The sequence below is a fragment of the Athene cunicularia genome (assembly GCF_003259725.1).
Source record: "Athene cunicularia isolate RWA chromosome 1 unlocalized genomic scaffold, athCun1 chr1_part1, whole genome shotgun sequence".
NCBI lineage: Eukaryota > Metazoa > Chordata > Aves > Strigiformes > Strigidae > Athene > Athene cunicularia.
The window spans coordinates 17,207,481-17,225,880 of NW_020799091.1; the positions used below are offsets into that span (position 1 = coordinate 17,207,481).

The window sequence follows — 18,400 nt, forward strand, 5'->3', positions numbered from 1 at the left end:
CACCTTCACCACTGAAAATCTGTAAGGTTTTTTACAAGTTTTGTCATGCAGCCCAATGAATTCCTGCTGGTGAAAGACTTAAGGAGAACACTGCTTCTCTTTATGACCCTACCCAGCAGAAGCAGACACATTACACTGGCCTAGGGCCCGGCTGAGTGAGAAGCCCAAAGGCTTTACCACTGACCATCATCTCACACAAGATGACCTTCCAATGACACGTCTTTGCTTTTCTCTTTGGTATTTAGTCTCTGGTACTACAGCAGATAACACAGTGGTATCAACCTCTCAGGACCAAATTTTAATATCTGCTATTCAAGATGGAAGTAGTAAAATCACTTGGAGAGGAGTGTGTTTTATTTGTGTCAAATATGGATCTTAACAATTCATTCTAAGGGAATCAGTATTTGCATCTGTGGTAATAATTTGCTAATTTAAAATTTGTACACAAAGTATGTATTATGCAGACCTTATGTTCCATCTCTTATTTCAACCACCATTATCATTTTATAATTTGTTTTTGTAACTGTTGCTAACTGCACAATAGACAAGCTAACAAATTTAAGCTGCTTTGCAATTAGGGTTGGGGCAAGCTGTCTGATTTCCTGTATCCAAGATGGGATATATCTGCTCATGTCGCTTCTCTTGTGTCATGTCACCCAAACATGCCTTCACTCATACAGAAGGTTGTCATCTAACAGCTGACACTTAGCTGCAATTCCTGCTTCTGGCCACTTAATGTTTTTATCTCATTCATAGTTAAAATTATTGTGACAAGTACAAGTTGTTCCACAGTGACAGCATTTATTTTAGTTATAATGTGGCTGTAGCTGGGTCATGTCCATGGCATTGTAAATCAAAGTCATTGATAATCATAGAGGTATTCACTTCAGTGAAATAATGTCGTATAATGACATAAAATAGGTTGTAAGGTACTAGGCAGAGTTAAAGACACCAATCCAGACAACAACTTTTTTAATGAAACTATTTCCATGGGCGAAAAAAAGGAATATGGTTACCAAGGAACTGGATGCAAGTGTTTGAAAGCTTGAAAAACATATACAGCTGTTAGAGCCAAAGCAAATGCTTTTGTCTGGTGTTTTTTTCCCCCCTAAGGCACATGTACACTGTTCTGAGATACAGCCATACAACTTTGTGAATAAACAAAATCATACTAAAAAGTAAAGCTTTTTACTAGGAATCAGTCACTGAAGTATTTTTAAGTCCTGACCAGTTCTAATTTTATTGCATTTACTTGCTTCCTTATTAGCAGGCAGAAATAAGCAAGACTATGGAAGGGAATTTACAACTTTTCAGGCAAAATATATTCTCAAGACTTGGTGTTATCTGGCTGTTCTATCAAAATGGCCATATCAAAACTTCAAAATATTATAGAAGTCAACCTTTCCCCTCAAATCCAGCCAAATAGAGTGGCTAAGACTCATTTTTTTAAGATGGGGATTTCCTGTAATATTTATATATATTTAGAAAAAAAAGAGCGAAAATTGAAGTAGACTGTTCAGTTTTGTGTTTCCCAGATATGGGACATTTTTGATAGCATGCCAGTAGCATCACAAAAGATGAAAAAATGCCTCCAGAACCAAAGGAAACACCCCATCACCTCTTTAAAGGGCATATTCCACAAGTCTCCTCAACCCACTTTTATTAAGAAAATGTTTTTGTTAGAAGAAAACAGATGGCAATTTTTTGCCATAGTTCTTTTCAATTAAACCCTGTAGCCTCTAATCATGAAACTCTGCTGAAAAAAAACAATAGCCAAAAAAAAAAAAAAGTCCCAGCATGAATGTTATGTAAATAAGTACAGACTGAATGCAATTCTTCTCTTATTTTAAATGCCTCCACTGAAATCACTGGCTTATTTCAGAGTTAATCTGCTAGTACTGAGTACAAAGTCTTAGTCTGCAGACATTCTGAGCTTCTGAAGGAATTTAGGAACAAAAAGGCTGAGCTGATATTAACAAAGCATTTGTCATTAAATCCAGCTACAGCTTTATTACTGAAGTGGACACCCCCACAGATTCATCTTTTCTCACCTCATAAGCATAGCAAGTGAGGAATGTATCAAGGCACTTAATTTGAAGAACTAGATTAATCTCCAGGTTTTATAATCAACACACCTACAAAGATGCAATTTTGAGTCTAGAAGGTAATTTAGCCTTAAGGGGGCACCTGCTCTTGCAGCAGTTATGTTGCAATCGAACCTTGTCAGAACAAATCACACTAAAGTTCAGCAAAGAGAAACATGAGGCAGGAAAGGGAGAAAGACAAGATAATTTTAGGATGCTAAGAACTTCAGTGTGCTACGTCTGCAAGAATATTTTTAAAGGCTGCTCTTTTTTTCTTTTCCCTGTGTATGAAGGTCTGAAATATTTAAGAGTATTTATTTGCTTTTAGAAAAAAATATTAAGAGACACAGTCTTTGGCTATCCTTAAGGGTACCTCAAAGGCAGTTGAAGAACCAGGTGGGCTAGAATATTACAAGAGTACCAAAGCAATGAATATGATTAAATTGAAATGGGAAATTAGTTTGACTTAGTCCCCTTAAGGGTTTAAGTTCTGCTAATGGTTTTCTATTACACATCATTCATGAAGTTCACTGGCGAACAGAGATTGAAAGGATGGCACATAAGGACAGATTTGATACTTCAGGTGCTGCTGAAGTTGAAATTACAAAATAGATTAAGTTGCTCCATGAAACTAAATTGACTGAGGATGTGTGTGCTTGGAAACAGAGCTCTGTAACTGACTGACTCAGTGTAGCTGTAATTCTTTCCTGTGGCTGAGGCAAACCTGAGAACAATGCCTGGCGTGGATTCCCTGCTGACCAGCAGTTATGAGATTGCTCAATCAATCCTTCCCAGCTGGGGACACTTCAGTTGTCTTTTTTCTTCTTTCTTGATGGCTATTTACATGAAATTTGTAGGATATTAATTTCTTCCAAGGTTTCTACCTGTGTTGCATTTAGCTGAAGTTGGCTAATAGGTTTTAAAGTTATCAAGTAGACTTGCAGAGGAACCTAGTTTGATGACTAGGGCTGGGCTGAAAATATGAATCCACATGAATGGAGACACAAGAAGTACAGATGTTCGGACTAGACTGTAAATAATTAATTTTTAAATTCAACATTTGGCATTAAATGCTACTCACAGCCTACATTGAAACCAGCAGGTTTGGTTACTATTTTTTCCATCTCAAAGTTCAAAATTTTGTTACATCCTGGAGTTGATGAATCCTGGCAGTAGTTTGAACATCTGTCTGCTGCATGCAGTTCTATAGCTCGAACATTCATCTTTCAAGTTTATTTAGATGAGATGAAGCATTCCTCTTGCTAAGACCTCTGGTTTGGTCATTTCTTGTTTCTTTTAAACAAAATATGTTCCTTGCTTCGACTTTATGGATCAAGAGGAGAGTTACTCTGGTTGCCCTGCTGATTGCTCATCATCTTCTACATGGAGTTTCTTCTACATGGAGCCAGTCAAAACCCCTGAGGTTTTGCATGAAAATGGAGGTTTGGTAGCTTGAGCATCTGCCCTTTATTGTTTCTTTACATCATTTCCTATCCATCATGTTTAAGTACAGTTGAGCATTTTTTTTCCTCATTTATTCAGCTGAGCCCTGCAAACTTCATTTTTGTTGTCAGTCTACAAAAGACTGGGGAAATTTAATCAGTGGTGGTATAGAGGGAGCACAATGGCAAATAAGGTTTGCACAAGGTAGAGAATGTAAAACATTAATCTTGCACACTGTATGTTAACAATATTGTTTCCAGAAAAAGACAGAGCTATCAATGTAGACAGTACTGTATATGGCTACAGTCAACAAAATGTTTAAGATTCATATGTCATACAGCCTCAGCTGAAATCTGTGTACAGCTCTGACTGTTGCCACCTAAAAGACTACAGAATTAGGAGACATTTGGAGACACTGAAGGGGCAGGAAAAAAAGGTCTCTAACTGAATTAGAACTTTTTGCCTAATGAAATAAATAAGAAGAGATTCAAATATGCAAGCCTGAGGCTTAGGAGGAAAAAAGCAACAGCCCTTTCCTGAGCACTGTAGAGGAATGGAAAACCAAGAGTGGGTGAGTGCTCCGTTGGCATCTTGTGGATAGAAAAGGAGCTTAACAGAAACAGGCAGGCTTGAAACCTTCTGTTGGAAGTTTATGCTTTGTTGTATTTCTGTTAACAAGTCAGCCACTGAGAAAAAGTGTGGTATAAATTTGAAACAGTGATGTAATTACAGAAACGTGTGGAAAGCCTGGACAAACTAATTCAGCGTAAATGTGCTCAGGGCTAGCAGTCATCCTAATCTAAAACCCCACTTCCAGCCTGGGGTTGCAGCAGCTCCTGGAAGGGGAACAGAAAGCCCTGTAAAAGACAGTGTTCTTGAGGCAACGAGGATTATTTGTGTCTTTATATATGATTTCTTATGAAAAAGCACAAAATCACTATTGAGTAAAAAGAAACAGCCAGCAGGATGGTCAGTAAGAAAGGACAACAGCTGACTGGGAGCAACTAATCCAAATTACATGGTGACACTTGGGCATGCAACAGCCGAAACTGAGGCAGGTGGTCAATCCACTGGACTTGACACCAGTGAATAAAGTACTACCTAAGGAGGTAAGTGGCTGTCACCTACCCTAAGAAACCAGAGGGCATCTTAAATTATAACTACTGTCCTTTAGGGAAAATATAGTTGCTGTCGCATTTCCCTTCCTTTATTTATTTTTTTTCCTTTCTAACTTCTGCTTTGCTAAAGTGTTTGTAAAGGGGAAGTACAGCATTATTTAAGCCACTTTTTAGTTAATATTACCTAGAAATTCTGGGTCAAGATCTAGCAAAAAGCTTGCAAACATAAAAATAGAATAGGGAACGTGGTTTGTGAGCTTTCATTTTCTTAGCCTTGTAGTACAAGAGGAGGCAGACAGTGTAGCTGACAACTTGTGTATTTGAAAGAGAGTGTTGTCTTTTCATCATAGAAAAAAATGGACTGTGAAACTTGCTGCTCCAGGATGTTATTGAAGTCAAAACACAGAGCAAGAGCCTAAGAGGGAGGGAAATATTCTCTTACCCTGAATTACTGTATTTTTGGATATTTTTGTTATTTATATAAGAGGTATTAAAAGGAAAAAAAAAATCAGAAATTGAAAAAAAAAAACAAACAACAAAACAAAACAGAAACCAGCTTGAAACACAAAGTTTAAATAAGTTAGCAGTTAGGATGAAGTCTCCATCACCACAATTCTGTTGAGAATATGTTTGGGATTGCATCTTCTCAGCAGCATTGGGAATTGACAGCTAAGAGATACTCAACTGGGCTAAATGAACATAATGCAGTATGGCAAGTTGTATGCTCCACTGAGCTCAACATTTCCTTGAAAATAAAACTAGGTTTAGCCCACCGAGAGAACATGTCAGTGATCAAACTATACATGCCTTGAGGAAAAACAGGGGAAGGAATCTCTGAGGTTTAATTTTGTAAAGCAAAGTTTCAAAGAAACTACTGAAGAGCAAGTAATTGCTCCATACTCCCTCTTTCTGAAAGGTCAATTTTTAGTTCCCTTTAGGAGAATGTGAGGAATATATGTTACACAACCATTCAGAAAATCCTTTGTTACTGTGGGAAGTCAGGCCTTCTAGGCAACTTAGGCTTTTGGGAAATTCATTTATGCAGAGATCCATTTCAGGTGTTACTACACAAATATTGGGGCTCAGAAACCCTTGTCTGCAAATGAAACAGACCATGAAAATGATCCATTAAAATGATGAGTTAGATTCCTGTTTATAGCTCTGTTTAGCAATTAAAATGCAATCACTAATTAAGATTGCAATTAAGATCCTCGAAATCTTTACCATTCCCTGTGGAAGGGTCTGTCAGTGTTCCACCCAAGATTCGTTAAAGTTCTCTGTATCTGCAAATACTTGTTTTGATATTCCTTCTCCCACATAGACAAAATCTGATGGCAGTTTAAGATACTCAACCTGCTAATCTGTATCTTAATATATTCAGAAACCAGTTACAAAAATATTTGTGTAGTATCTAATGTAATCTATTACGTTAAGACTCACTACATTCTATTGCAGTAAGTTAAAATACAGAGTAAAATTAGTCTCATAAGACCTGAGTCTCATCTCATTAGTAGCCTTGATCATTTTAGTCAAAGAACTGCTCATATGCATTTTGGTCTGCAGAACTGGCAGTCTTAATTCTTCCAGATTCAGTGAAATCTAAACCACTGGACTGTATTTTTCCTATACAGTAGGCAAAGCCAATAACAAATCTGTGGTACAAGAAAGATAATTCAGCAAAACAAGCAAAGGTGGATTACAAAATACTGTTTACCCTAAATTAAGCTGAGACCATTATACTTCTTTACACAAGATGTCAGAGCTCTAGCCAAAGTCTGGGAAGAGAACACAGGATTTCCCCCCAAATTTTTTTCTTGTGAAGCAGAGGAAGATGCACCTGAGACATTGATACTGCAGAGAAGGATGTGGGTTAATTCTAGTTTCATATTTGGTCTGAATGGGTGTATCTCAGTTGTCCTTTGAGGGATGCTCCATACTCTTCCTCTGGAATAGAGTACTCTGCAGTACTATGCACTCTGTCAGGCATAAACCCAGCTGTGCAGCGTCAAGCTACCTGCTAGGGTATAGGGATCTGAGAGCAAGCAAGCACACCTCAGAGGTTGCTTCACAGTAAGTACAGCTCAGTTTTGGGCTGAGCATTTCTGCAGGTGTCACACAGGCTGCCTGAGACACTGACATCTGTGTGAGGAACAGGCACACTTTGACACAGGTTGTGCTCCAGGGTATGGGTGGTACTGTTATAACTGCTAACCTTCGTTGTACTTCTATTAAAATATAATACACTCACATAAAAGCACAGAACTCTGTGACCTGGTGTTTGAATTGAAGCATTTTTGCTTCAGTAAAATTTGAGTGTTTTGCAATAATACAGAGATAAAAATCCAAGTATTTTTGCTTTAGCTCTTGTGTCTTGGTCGTTCATGCAGTGAGACTAGTCTTTTGAATAAAACTATTCATATGTTTGCAGTGCCAGAAACTTCAGTCTTTCATACACATTCTCCAAACTATTAAACCAGGATGGGTAGATACAAAAGGAAACAAGTTCAGTCTAATTAATTGGATGTCCCAGCTAGCAAATGGCAAAGACACAAGCAGGTCCACAATGACTGCAACAGTGGTGGCTCAGGAAACAGCCCATACATCCCCACCCTCCCTCGATAAACCAATAGCAATTTCTGGAAAAGCATTTGCTTCACCATTATATAAATGGATAGTTCAAGTTTCTTCCACCTTAGTATGACACCAGTCTACAGATAAAAGCTGTCTAGTGCAACAAACACTGCAGGCAGGCAGCAGACCAGAATGTTATCAGGAAACTTTAAAAGACATTTGATATTAAGGTTACTAAAAAAAATATCATGCTTAATCACACAGGGTGTAAGAACTGGAGCTTTTACTTGTTTTTGCATAAGCCTCTGCATCATGACGGTTAGACCAGCTCTGTGCTGGTGTAATGCAGCAGGACTCTGCTAACTTCACAGCTGTGCCAGTTCAAAGCAAAGAATTTGGCCTGTTTTAAGACTTGAGACTTGCATGATTCTGTTACCCTTGTTTCTATATAGAAAACAGAAGTGTATAAAAAAGTAATATGGTACAGTGCTACCTCAGCAGTTTGGAACGATGGTGGTACTGCTAATGGGTTACTAACTCCAGCCTCATGCCAACAGTTTGGCTAAGACCCCTAGGAGCAGTGCAAGAGAAACCTACTATATTGTACATATACACCAGCAGAGTGCTCTGCCTTGAAATAAGAGCTGACAGGCAAAGCCAGTGCAATACATTGGAAGCATTGTTTTATTGCTGCCTTACTGCTGAGACTGCTGAACGGTCATGAAAATGCCTGGCACTGCTGCTGCACTGTTCCAGCAGGACATGACCTGCTGCAGGAGATGGACGCACACTGTGTCTGTTTGGTGTACAGCAGCAGCTTGTGTAAATGCTGAAGAACTGGAAATATCAGATGAGTTCTCTCTACGCAACTGAGTTTCCAGCAGTTGGATTACTGCCAGCTAAACAAGCGCAATTTAAAAGTAAAACAGGATTTCTACACCAGCCAGAGTGTGTCAGCTGCACTAAACCCACGTAGAAGCTGGTCCCAGGGAAGCAGAGCAGGCCCTTGCTCTTCACTCCAGCCCCACAGTCTGCACCACCAGCCGGGCCCCATGGTTTTGGGTCACTTTGTTCATTTCCCATGCTTAAGGGTTCTTGACTGCACACAGTAATCTTGGATTACGAAGGAGCATAGGCTACATCTCAACTGTTTTAAGTGCTGCCAAGAAAAAAGGGGACTTGGGTCAAGCCCAAGCTAGCCAAGCACAGAATTGCCAAACCAAGGCTTTCAATAAATCAGTTCCCAGAAAGTCATGAGACCGGCATTAAAAAAAAAAACACAACCCTCATGAGGCCTTAATAATAGTTTGGGGTTCTCTTTATTTCCTTTTTGTGCTCTTATATTCATGTTTCTCTTCAAGCCTGGAAAGAGAACTTTTTGTTTGCTTGGTTTTAGGTTTTCAATTCCTAGCAGATGACCTGATTTTGAAATGACAGAAAGGCAGCTTTGATTACAGTACTTTAAAAATTACAAAATTTAGCAGCTTTGCAAACACCACTGTTCACATTCGTGATGTGATACACATGCTCCTAGGGTGTCAGAGAGAAGGATCATTGTTTCTAACCCCAGTTACACTGCTGGAGAAGAAGTAGAACTGATAAGATTATTACAACCTGGATTCCCATGGAGTCCCAAATGCACAAGTACTTACCAGTAAGCCTCTGGCTGGTTTTGTAATCTCTTTTATATTTTTAAGATACAACAGATATGATCATTCACACGCATAGATGCTTGCAGCATCAAAACTTTTCCTTCTCCATATGTACATATAGGTATCTAACTTGCCCTCTTACATAACTGCTGATTTATACCTTAAGAAGATGAGCCCCAGTATTGCTTTATACACTGATTAGCATTTTTATTTTCAGTCATATCAATTATGATTTCCCAATGACTGTAAACAACAGCAACAAAATGTATTGCAAATCATAGCCTTTGACCAGAGAACGATTTGATATATATGCATTTTATTACTTCAGTTTCTTGTCAGTTCTATACATTTTCATTTTTATTTTAGAAATCTCTCAATTTCCTACTTCCAGATGTAAAAATCTGTTGAAAAATTTTGCCTCCCTTCACCGCTGGTATACACAGTGCGTTCAGGGCTACGAGCAAGATGGAGCACTAGCTTGCTATGCCTCCTGGTGGACACACACACCTCCTGCCTTAGCACACTACCTATCTGCATCACACTTTCTCTAAGAATCTTATACTAAAGCCTTTCTCATGTGCAATTGAGCTGCTTCTCATTACAAACCAACAGGCTACCACTAAAAGTAAATGCATTCCTTCCTAGCAGGCTATAAGAAGATGTATTTTTCGAAGGTAGTAAAGACCAGCAGGACCTCATACATCACTCACTCTGCTTGCTACTGACAGGACAGCAGGACTTGCATCATCTACAGCAATCAACATCCTTGCTTAATGGAGAGCTTTTGCTTACACTTTGTTGCGCATGTTCTTACACAACAACTGTAAAGACTCCTGGGAAGGCAGTAAAGATATGTCACTGATAATTCATAACAGCATTATCCATGGAAATGAGAAGTGGGCACCAGTAGGCAACAGGAGTGGATATCAGGCTGTAATTCATTGTCAATATGAATCTTGTGCAGTCAGAAAACGGCTTTTTTAATTGAGACTCTAATTATTGTCTTGATAAGGAGTTGGGACACTGGAAGTAGTGAAAAATATTTCATTAATTTTGGTCCTCAACTCCTGTCCTCCAGTAAGAACAGCACAACTTCAAGTTCAGGGTGTTATATGCATTAAAACTAGAAAGGAGTTATACCAAAGAAAAGTCCATTTTATGTTAGACCAAAGGTCCCTCAAGCCCAGTATTTTGTCTCCAGCAACTGTGAAAGTCAACACCTGGAGAAGAATGTGAGAACAGAGCAGGTATTGACTTCCCCAGAATACCTTCCCATATCCCAACAACCTGAAGATCAAGGACTTCAGACATGAGCTGGACATGATGGTTTTATATTTACAGGCTGCAGTGAATTTGCCTTTCATGACATTGTACAGTTGTATTTTGAACACACTTTAAGATCCTCTGTTGATGGAGACAAATATTCACAATGGAAATCTGGCTCTAACTCAGCCATGACAAATTCTGCTTTGTTTTGAAAATTCCAGATTAAACTGTCTATGCACTTTTTCAATTTATCATAGGAGGGAGCTGTTGCTATGCACTGTTATGCATAACATGAAGTAGAAGGATTTCAGAAATTCAGAAGAGTAAGAAAAGTTTTCCTGGGGAAAACCTCATACATTCTTCTATTAAAGAGTACCAAGACTTTCAGACAACTAAATTTAAAATCCCCTACTCAAGAGATGCAAATTCCCACATAGATTTTGCAGTCTCTTACGTATGACAGAACCATGGCTTTGAAGCAACAAATTATTTATAGTTTAGCAAAATTCCATGGCAGCAATTCACCTTCCTGTCACAAGACAGACCCACCTCCTCAGCTCTCCTCTCTGAGTGGATAACACCAGGCTCTGGCTTACTTCCAGAGCTCAACCTCTTTGAATGACAAAACTCCAAACATTTCTATCTGTTTCCTGCTGTATTTCAGGTGCTATAGTAAAACCAGCAAAGACAAAGCAATTGCAAACAAAACACCCTCCTGCCCTGCTGCACCGCAGTTACCGGATCCTCACCACCAGTGCCAAAGTTCCCAAATGTCCCTTCAGCTGCAGAATCACTTGGCAGCTACACACACATTTTGATGGTACTCAAGATTACCTGCCTTTTACAGAAAGGCTTACAAACCACTTTAATTCCCAAAATAAAAACCACCACCCCATGCGCATTTTACCTATCCACTAATTCTTCATTGGTTGATGACCTCTCCTTGATATTCCTGCCTTCTTTGAAGCATGGGTTACTTCAGACCTCAATGCTCTCAAGTCCTATGCTCCTGGGCTGAAGGTAACAACAAAGTGCTCAGCCTGAGTGTCCCACTCACTCAGCTACAGACTGAATCTCTGCCCATTTATGATTGGTTGTGTTGTCAAAACTGTCGTCCCAAAAATAATTCCAAATCTGCATTTTCTAATGATTCATCTTTTAGATCTGGGCCACTATCACAAACTTGTTCAATCACAGTTAAGCAATCATGTTGCAAGGGTTCCTGTTCAGCTATAGGCATCAAAGTGGCTGGGTTCAGCGTAGATACCACATCCAGAGTCACCTCTTCTGGATCTATTAGGAAGGCCTGGTATTTTTCCAACTGACCTGGAGATATCCAGTGCTGCCCTTTGCCATCCATAAATAGCTAAAACCACAGAAGGTACCAATACTGTTATGAGTTGTTCCAGGGTGAGCTTTCATGCTTCCTGTATCAGCAAAGTGGTAGCTGCTATGGCTCAAAGACAAGCAGGCCAACCCTTGCTCATCTCATCAATCTGTTTGGAAAAGTAAGCCATTGGTCTCTCCCAGCTTCCAAGTATTTGAGTCATTACTCCTAGGACCACGTGCTGTCTTGCACATATAGCTGGAAAGGCTTTGTCATGTCTGGTAAGCCTAAAGTAGAATCCTCCATCAATTTCCCTTTTTATGTCTTCCAAGCTCCTTCAGCACTCAGAGGTTCATTCCAGCAATTCTCCTGGCCCCTTAATAGCATTGTTTAAAGTCTTGGCTATCAACTCAAAGCTCAGAATCCATAGGCAACAAAACCCTGCTATTCCTAAGAACCATCTCAATCATTTCTTAGACTCAGGCATAGCAATTCGGCACACAGCTTATTTTCATTTTGACCCCATTCCCTCTGTTTTTTAGATACCTCAAAATCCAAGTATTGAACCTTTTCTTTTGCTATCTGGGCCTTTTTCTTAGAGACTCTATACACTGCCAACCCTAGATAATTTAACAAACTAACAGTAGCCTCTAAACAATCCTTCTCACTGTCTGCTCCAATTAGTATGTCATCAACATACCGCAACAGGGGCACATTGTTGTTGTTACCTTGCCATTACTCCAGTTCCTTTGCCACTATGTTACCAAACAAGGTAGAGCTGTTCTTGAATCCTTGGGAGAGTACCATCCAAAACAGTTGTACTTTTCTTCCAGTGGTAGTGCTTTCCCATTCGAATGCAAAGATTGTCTTGACGAATCCACAAGAATGCAAAAGAAAGTACAGAGGCTAACAAGGTATATGGATTTGCTACGTGGTAATTCCACAAAGCTAATGCACTGCACACAGGCAAGCAACATATTTATACACTTCAAACTACAAGGATACACATTTAATATAATGGCCATTGGTTAGTTTCTTACCACTTTGTTCCTCATTGGTTAACAACATCTCAATTTGAAGTCACAGTATCCTAATTTTTCAATTTCAGTGAGGAAGGGGCTTTTCTTGGTAGGGAGCTTTTTCCTACTTGAGGGTGTGTTTTTACTATGTTGATGAGGAAAGCTCACTCATAGTTCATGTAGTTCTCTCTTTGGTTCAATTAGAAGCTTTTGTTCCTATGCACTTATCTTGGTATTCTCTTTTTTTTGGGGGTTGGGGTTTTTTTTGGTTTGTTTTGTTGTTTTGGGTTTTTTTGGTCATCCCTCACGCTTAGCTCATTTTTTTCTTGCTTTAATTACAGTGTTGCTTCTTCAGGGTCACTCTGTCAGCTTTACCAGTTCCTTTATCACTTCCTGGCATTCTTTCACAACCCTTCTTTGGTCATTTTATTAATGTCCTATGATCAATTACATTGTTTGATTGCTTAAAAATAGATCAAGATCTGTATTACTGAACTGTCGGAGGCAGGTGGAGAGAAAGACCTTGGTCATTTACCTGGTTTCAGAATTAGAAAAATCAAGTTGAAGAGGTGGCATAGTTTGGAGGAACAAACATGACCACTTCTACCCCCACCCAGTCACATGAAGGTTGCCAAGGTGAAGTAATGTGGCCCACAGCTCTCCCACCTTTTTTTGTGAGGCTTAGTTGCACCTTTGTAATCAAAGAGAGACTGTAGCTAGAGGACTGAACTGAAGAGTCATGCCAAAAAAACAGAGTGGGGAATCCTAGGATACCACAAATTCTGCTACCTTAGAGAAGAAACTTTGGATGAGATGATTCTGCTCCCATGTCAGTTTACAAGAGATGATCACAAAAGGAAAGCTCCACACGGACCATGGATCCTTTCCTTTTTCTGGATCTCCTTGAGTATGTCAACTGAAAGGGATAATTTGACACAATTTTGCTTCCAAGAAAATCCAGGTAAAAACACATGTTCACACAGAACTTTGATAATGACCAGAAAAGCTAATTATATAGTCTGATTACTTGGTGGATTTGCTATTTTCAAAACTCTTTAAAGAACAGTTGGATTTGCATTGTGTAAATATGCATTCATGCCATGTCTCTTGTGGATAGAAAACCAGGACTCAGAGAGATCATCTGTAGTAACTTACAGAAATTATTTGCTGATCATTGGTATACATATGTAATGTTTTTATCATCCTGAACCTTGTAATTTTATGCTCAATAGAAGGGTATGTGGTACCTTCGCTTAGCAGCATAAAACAACCCAGGCTGGGACTGCTGTTCTCCCAGAATACATCTTGTTTTGCACAGGGGGTCTGTAGGCTGGAAACCAATTACTTTCTTCTTTTTCCTTTTTTTTTTTTTTTTTTCCGTTTTCCTTAGGTTAGTTTTTGCATTAATGAATCCATCCTACAGCTGAGTCAACAATACTAGAACAGCAAAAGGGAGGGAGAGGCAGGGAGGAGGACTGTATCAGCTTCACCCCAGATTTCTATAAATTGCCATGGGGTTACGCTCCATGGCCTCAAAGCCAAAGCTGAGGATAGAAGATGGTGTGAATACCTGTGTATTATCTTGCTGAAATTGTTTGCCATCTAGTGGTTTGTTGGCCTCCTACAAATACAAACTTGAAAATAGTAAAGAACTGGAGGATATAATTATTTTTTAAAAGTTTGTATTACATCTGTTTCCCAATGTGCAAGAACCTACACAAATGCATAGGAAAGATGAAGCATCTCTCGCAAAGTGTTTACTATTAGAGTGAATGTGCCATGGAGACAAGCAACAAAAACTTGGACACAACCAAGCTGAGATTCAGAGATATTAGGTACACACTGTTTTTAATTTTTCTCCTTTTTATTTCATTGTGCTACTCTTATTTCATCAAGGTATCTTGACCTAATTTGCTCCACCATTTTCTTCAAGCTTGCCCACCCAAAAGCATACATTTATATAGAGTACAAAGGAATTAGGAGGATTCTGTGTCTGTGGGTGGGGGATGTCAGGGAGCAGCAAGAGTTGGCTGCTCTGCAACAGAAGGTGTGCCAGGAGCTAAGCACAATACCAAGGCCAGTGAAAGCAGTCACCTCACCAACAAGGAGCCAGAATGTGGACCAGCAAGACAGGGTCAAGATTAGGTTGAGATTGGGTTGTGTCAGGGTCAGACATAGTCCAGTGGTCACACAGCAGGGCTGCAGTGACAAGGCAGGTCTGAGGCCAAACCAGGATGCCAAGTCAGCAAGTCTGGATCGGGGCCAGACTTGCAGAGGTGCAAGACAGTGCAAACAGAGCTGCTTCACAGCTGCATAGCAGCGCAAAGGCCAGCACAAAGCCTCAGCTTAAAAGTGGCTCTCAAGGGAAGGGAGAGGCAGGCCCTCACTCCTAGCTTTTTTTCACAACTGCTCTTATCAGTGTAGGAGCTGACCTTGGACTCTGCCAACTAAACTTCTGCAAGGGGGTAACGTGCTTGGGGCCATGACAGTCTGAGGGCTGGAACAGGGCTATGGAACACGTCCAACACAGGGGTAAAGCTGGTTAATGGGAATGGCCTTCTTCATTAAAATAGTGTATGAATGAAAATCCCACATGAAGTAGATCGAAGCAAAATTCAAAGAGCTTACTGTATTCAGTTTGGGGGAATCAAGAATTCTTGCTGTTAACGATGGCTTCATTAATGAGAAGCAGCAAGGGACATCTTGGTTATTAACTGATCACAGAATGATTTGAAGCTATTAATTTGATGTGTACATGAAAAATAATCAAATACAATCCTAGGATGTATCAGGGCCACACATTTCTATCAGAGACACTGTACAAGACCTGAAGTTAATGTACTAACTAGTCACCCATGTTTAACAAGGGTAAATTCAAACTAACATATGTACAAATGGTTCAGTGGGCTAATCAGGAGAATAATAAGAGTTTCCTGTCTTATGAAAGAAGACTAGTAACAACAGGCTAAAATAAAAGGGCTGGATGGAGTAGAACAAATGATGGGTGAACATCACAAAGAACAAAAACTGTTTAAACTCAAGGGCAGCACTGGCCAGGGACACATTGGTGTAAATAATCCTATACTAAGAATTAAACTAATAAAATCAATTATTTGAAAATTAATAAATAATTAGGCCTTCTACTCTTCCAAGGAGTGAAATTTTGGGACAGTTTTTCAGTGCTCTTAATATCAGCAAGAAAACTTTAAGAAACAAATAAATACCTCTATATTTAGTTACTTGAGTTGCATGTGACTGTAAAGGTTTACACTAGAAGGTCCAGAGGGTCCCTTTCAGACTTATTTCCTGCATTAACCATTAATTTATGACAAGTAGCCTTCTGGTTAAAGTCAGACTAGATTATCTCATGTGGTTTTTTGGCTTTACAGTATTAGAAGTCCACATAAAGCTGTATTTTAGTGATATATTGCTTTACAAGTATGCATATATGACCCTATGCTGTAGTGACAATATTGAAATAAGCTGTATTATTTGTAGCCACGTTATTTTGTGTTGCAAAAGAGTGAAACCTAATGAAAAAGAGCTCAGCATGGGTGAGGGGATACCAGCATACTAGCTGAGGATCTGGCCCTCAGAGTATTTATTTCAGTGACCACTCTATGATATATTAACATGTTAACTGAATTTATATTCATATGAGTTAAAAAACATATTGAGTGCATTGAGTTATATTTAAAAATATTATTCTACAAACTGTATATCTGAACAAATGCATTTATTTTGCTAGTAGACTGAGAGCTATTCTGCCTGTATTACACAGTGGCAACCTGTGTAAAGTTACTGCAGCCTCTGTGACAGGTACAGTTTTTAATGAAATTGCCTAGAAAAAAAGGTCAGCCTCAGTCAGCTGAAATGTAGAGATTCACTGTGCACCTAGGTAATTGTAACACTTTGAAAATTCTATGCTAAATCCAGATGGGGACAGCACTACATTTCTTTTTATGGAAAGAATACTGGATTGTAAAAGATAATGATGTGAAATAAATTTGGTATAACAGGATTCATACAGCATGGGTCCCATAAAAGCTACTTTGACATAGCAATAATTGAAATAAAGCTTAAAAGACAAGATTCAGACTATGTAAAATATTATGTTCACTGTATCTGTAATAGGTAAAGGGAATCCCTCTAATGACATTGACTCTAACTTAGAGGGTAGGAGCCTTATACATGAAGCAAAGAAAACAGCCACATTGAAGTCACTTGTTTCATGGCCAGACAGCCTGGAGGCTCTTGACATCTCCACCACAACCTTCTCCTTAAAGAAAATATACCAGTTTAAGTGATATTGTATATTGTTATCTTCTTCTTTGATCTTACAGAGGTGCAACAAAAATCATAAGGAATAATCTTAGCTACCTCAAGTGCATCAGAGATAAACAACATTTCCTCCATTTCCCCATTTAATTACACTCCTGTTTGAATGAATTATTTTGAAGTAAATGCTCTATTTCTTCCTCATTCACTCAGCACTCTCCAGTCTGGGTGTGGTAGAGTGAAGGGAATCTACATAACCATCTAATCAAAACTAGTAGAGCAAAGTGAACATTGCAGAGAGCCAAATGAAGTGTACATGTGCAGTCTGTAATTGCTCAGGAAATCTCAAAATTTCCTGTTGCACATACTGGTACTGTTGTCCCAAAATATGGGTTCTTTTACCCAGTGTGCAATGATCCAAAAAAACACAGGGTCAAGATATTTGTTTAGTCCATATCTGCACAGAGATGGGTGCTATGTGGTAATTCCACAAAACTAGCACATCACACACTGGTAAACGACACACACACTTCAAACTACAGGAATACACATTTAATTAATGACCATTAGTTAGTTTCTTATCACTTTTTTCCTCATTGGTTAACAATGTGCCTCGACTCGATTTACAGTATCTTATTATTCTGCATAAGACTTTTTCTCACCAAGAGGTGTGGTTTTCACATTATTATGAGATAATTAATCTACAGGACACAACTTGGGCAGTCTTTATGGTATCTCCGAGCACACAACCAAGGGAAGTTTCCTTGTTCCTCAATTCCAGGTTGTGTCTTTTTATCTTGTTTTGTGGAGCTCTACTGTCTTTGAGCCTATTATCCCCTCTCAAGGCCTTGTCCTGTAAAATGTTTCTTTTTGTTTTAATCTTTCCGTTTTCATCAGTATTTGAGCCATTCACCAGGAATGCTCACCTCCTCTTAAAACCTCTGACAGCATTGCTGACCCCTTGCTGATGCCTGGGCTTTAGAAGTTTGCTTCTGTCATAAGAAATAATAATAATGGGGAACTGGCAGCTCCTCAGTGGATCTGCCTGGAAAGCCCGGTGGACAGGTGAGACCCCTGAGCTGCCAGCAACACTTCTCTGGGGCCGTGCTTCTGCCTGGACCCGAGGATCCCAGTCCCTCCTAGGCCAGGTCTCCCAAAGGGGCGTCTGGGATGCAGTGTCGACTTCTTGGGTGCCACCTCCACAGCACCTGTCAGGCAGGGACCCCACTGAGCCCTTGCCTGAGCCGTGATAAGAAATCCCCCACAGACCCAACCCGTCGGGGGGGCAGGACACGTCGGGCTCCACGGGACCATCTTCCCAGAAAGACTGGAGCTAGGTCTCGTATTTGGGAACCAGAGAGCTTTCACCGGCCTACAGCGCGGTCTGAGGGAGCAAGAGGGAAGCGGAAGGGAAGCCGGTGGCGGACAAGGCCCCACCGCAAGCCTTGCGCCTTTTCCGTAAGGCCCGGCCCCTTCCCTCAGCGCATCGCCGCGCACTTTGCGTAACCCCGCTCTTCCCGTCGCGCGGTCCCCTCTCACCGCCGTCGGGGGGGGCGGGGCGTGCGCTACGTAGCCGGCTGCGAGAATCGCCGCAGCTCGCGCCGGAGGCGTAAGCGGCGGGACTTTGCCCCCGCCCCTCCCC

At 40.0% G+C, this 18,400-nt stretch overlaps 1 protein-coding gene across 1 annotated transcript in view; it reads left to right on the forward strand.

Moving 5' to 3' along the window:
• Nucleotides 1-17,771: 17,771 nt before the first annotated feature.
• The window catches only part of FDX1 (ferredoxin 1), a 16,739-nt gene continuing 16,110 nt past the window's right edge, over nucleotides 17,772-18,400 (forward strand). Inside the window, exon 1 of the mRNA XM_026857507.1 lies at nucleotides 17,772-17,823. Coding sequence (XP_026713308.1) covers nucleotides 17,772-17,823 — 52 coding nt within the window. The remainder of the gene's footprint in view (nucleotides 17,824-18,400) is intronic.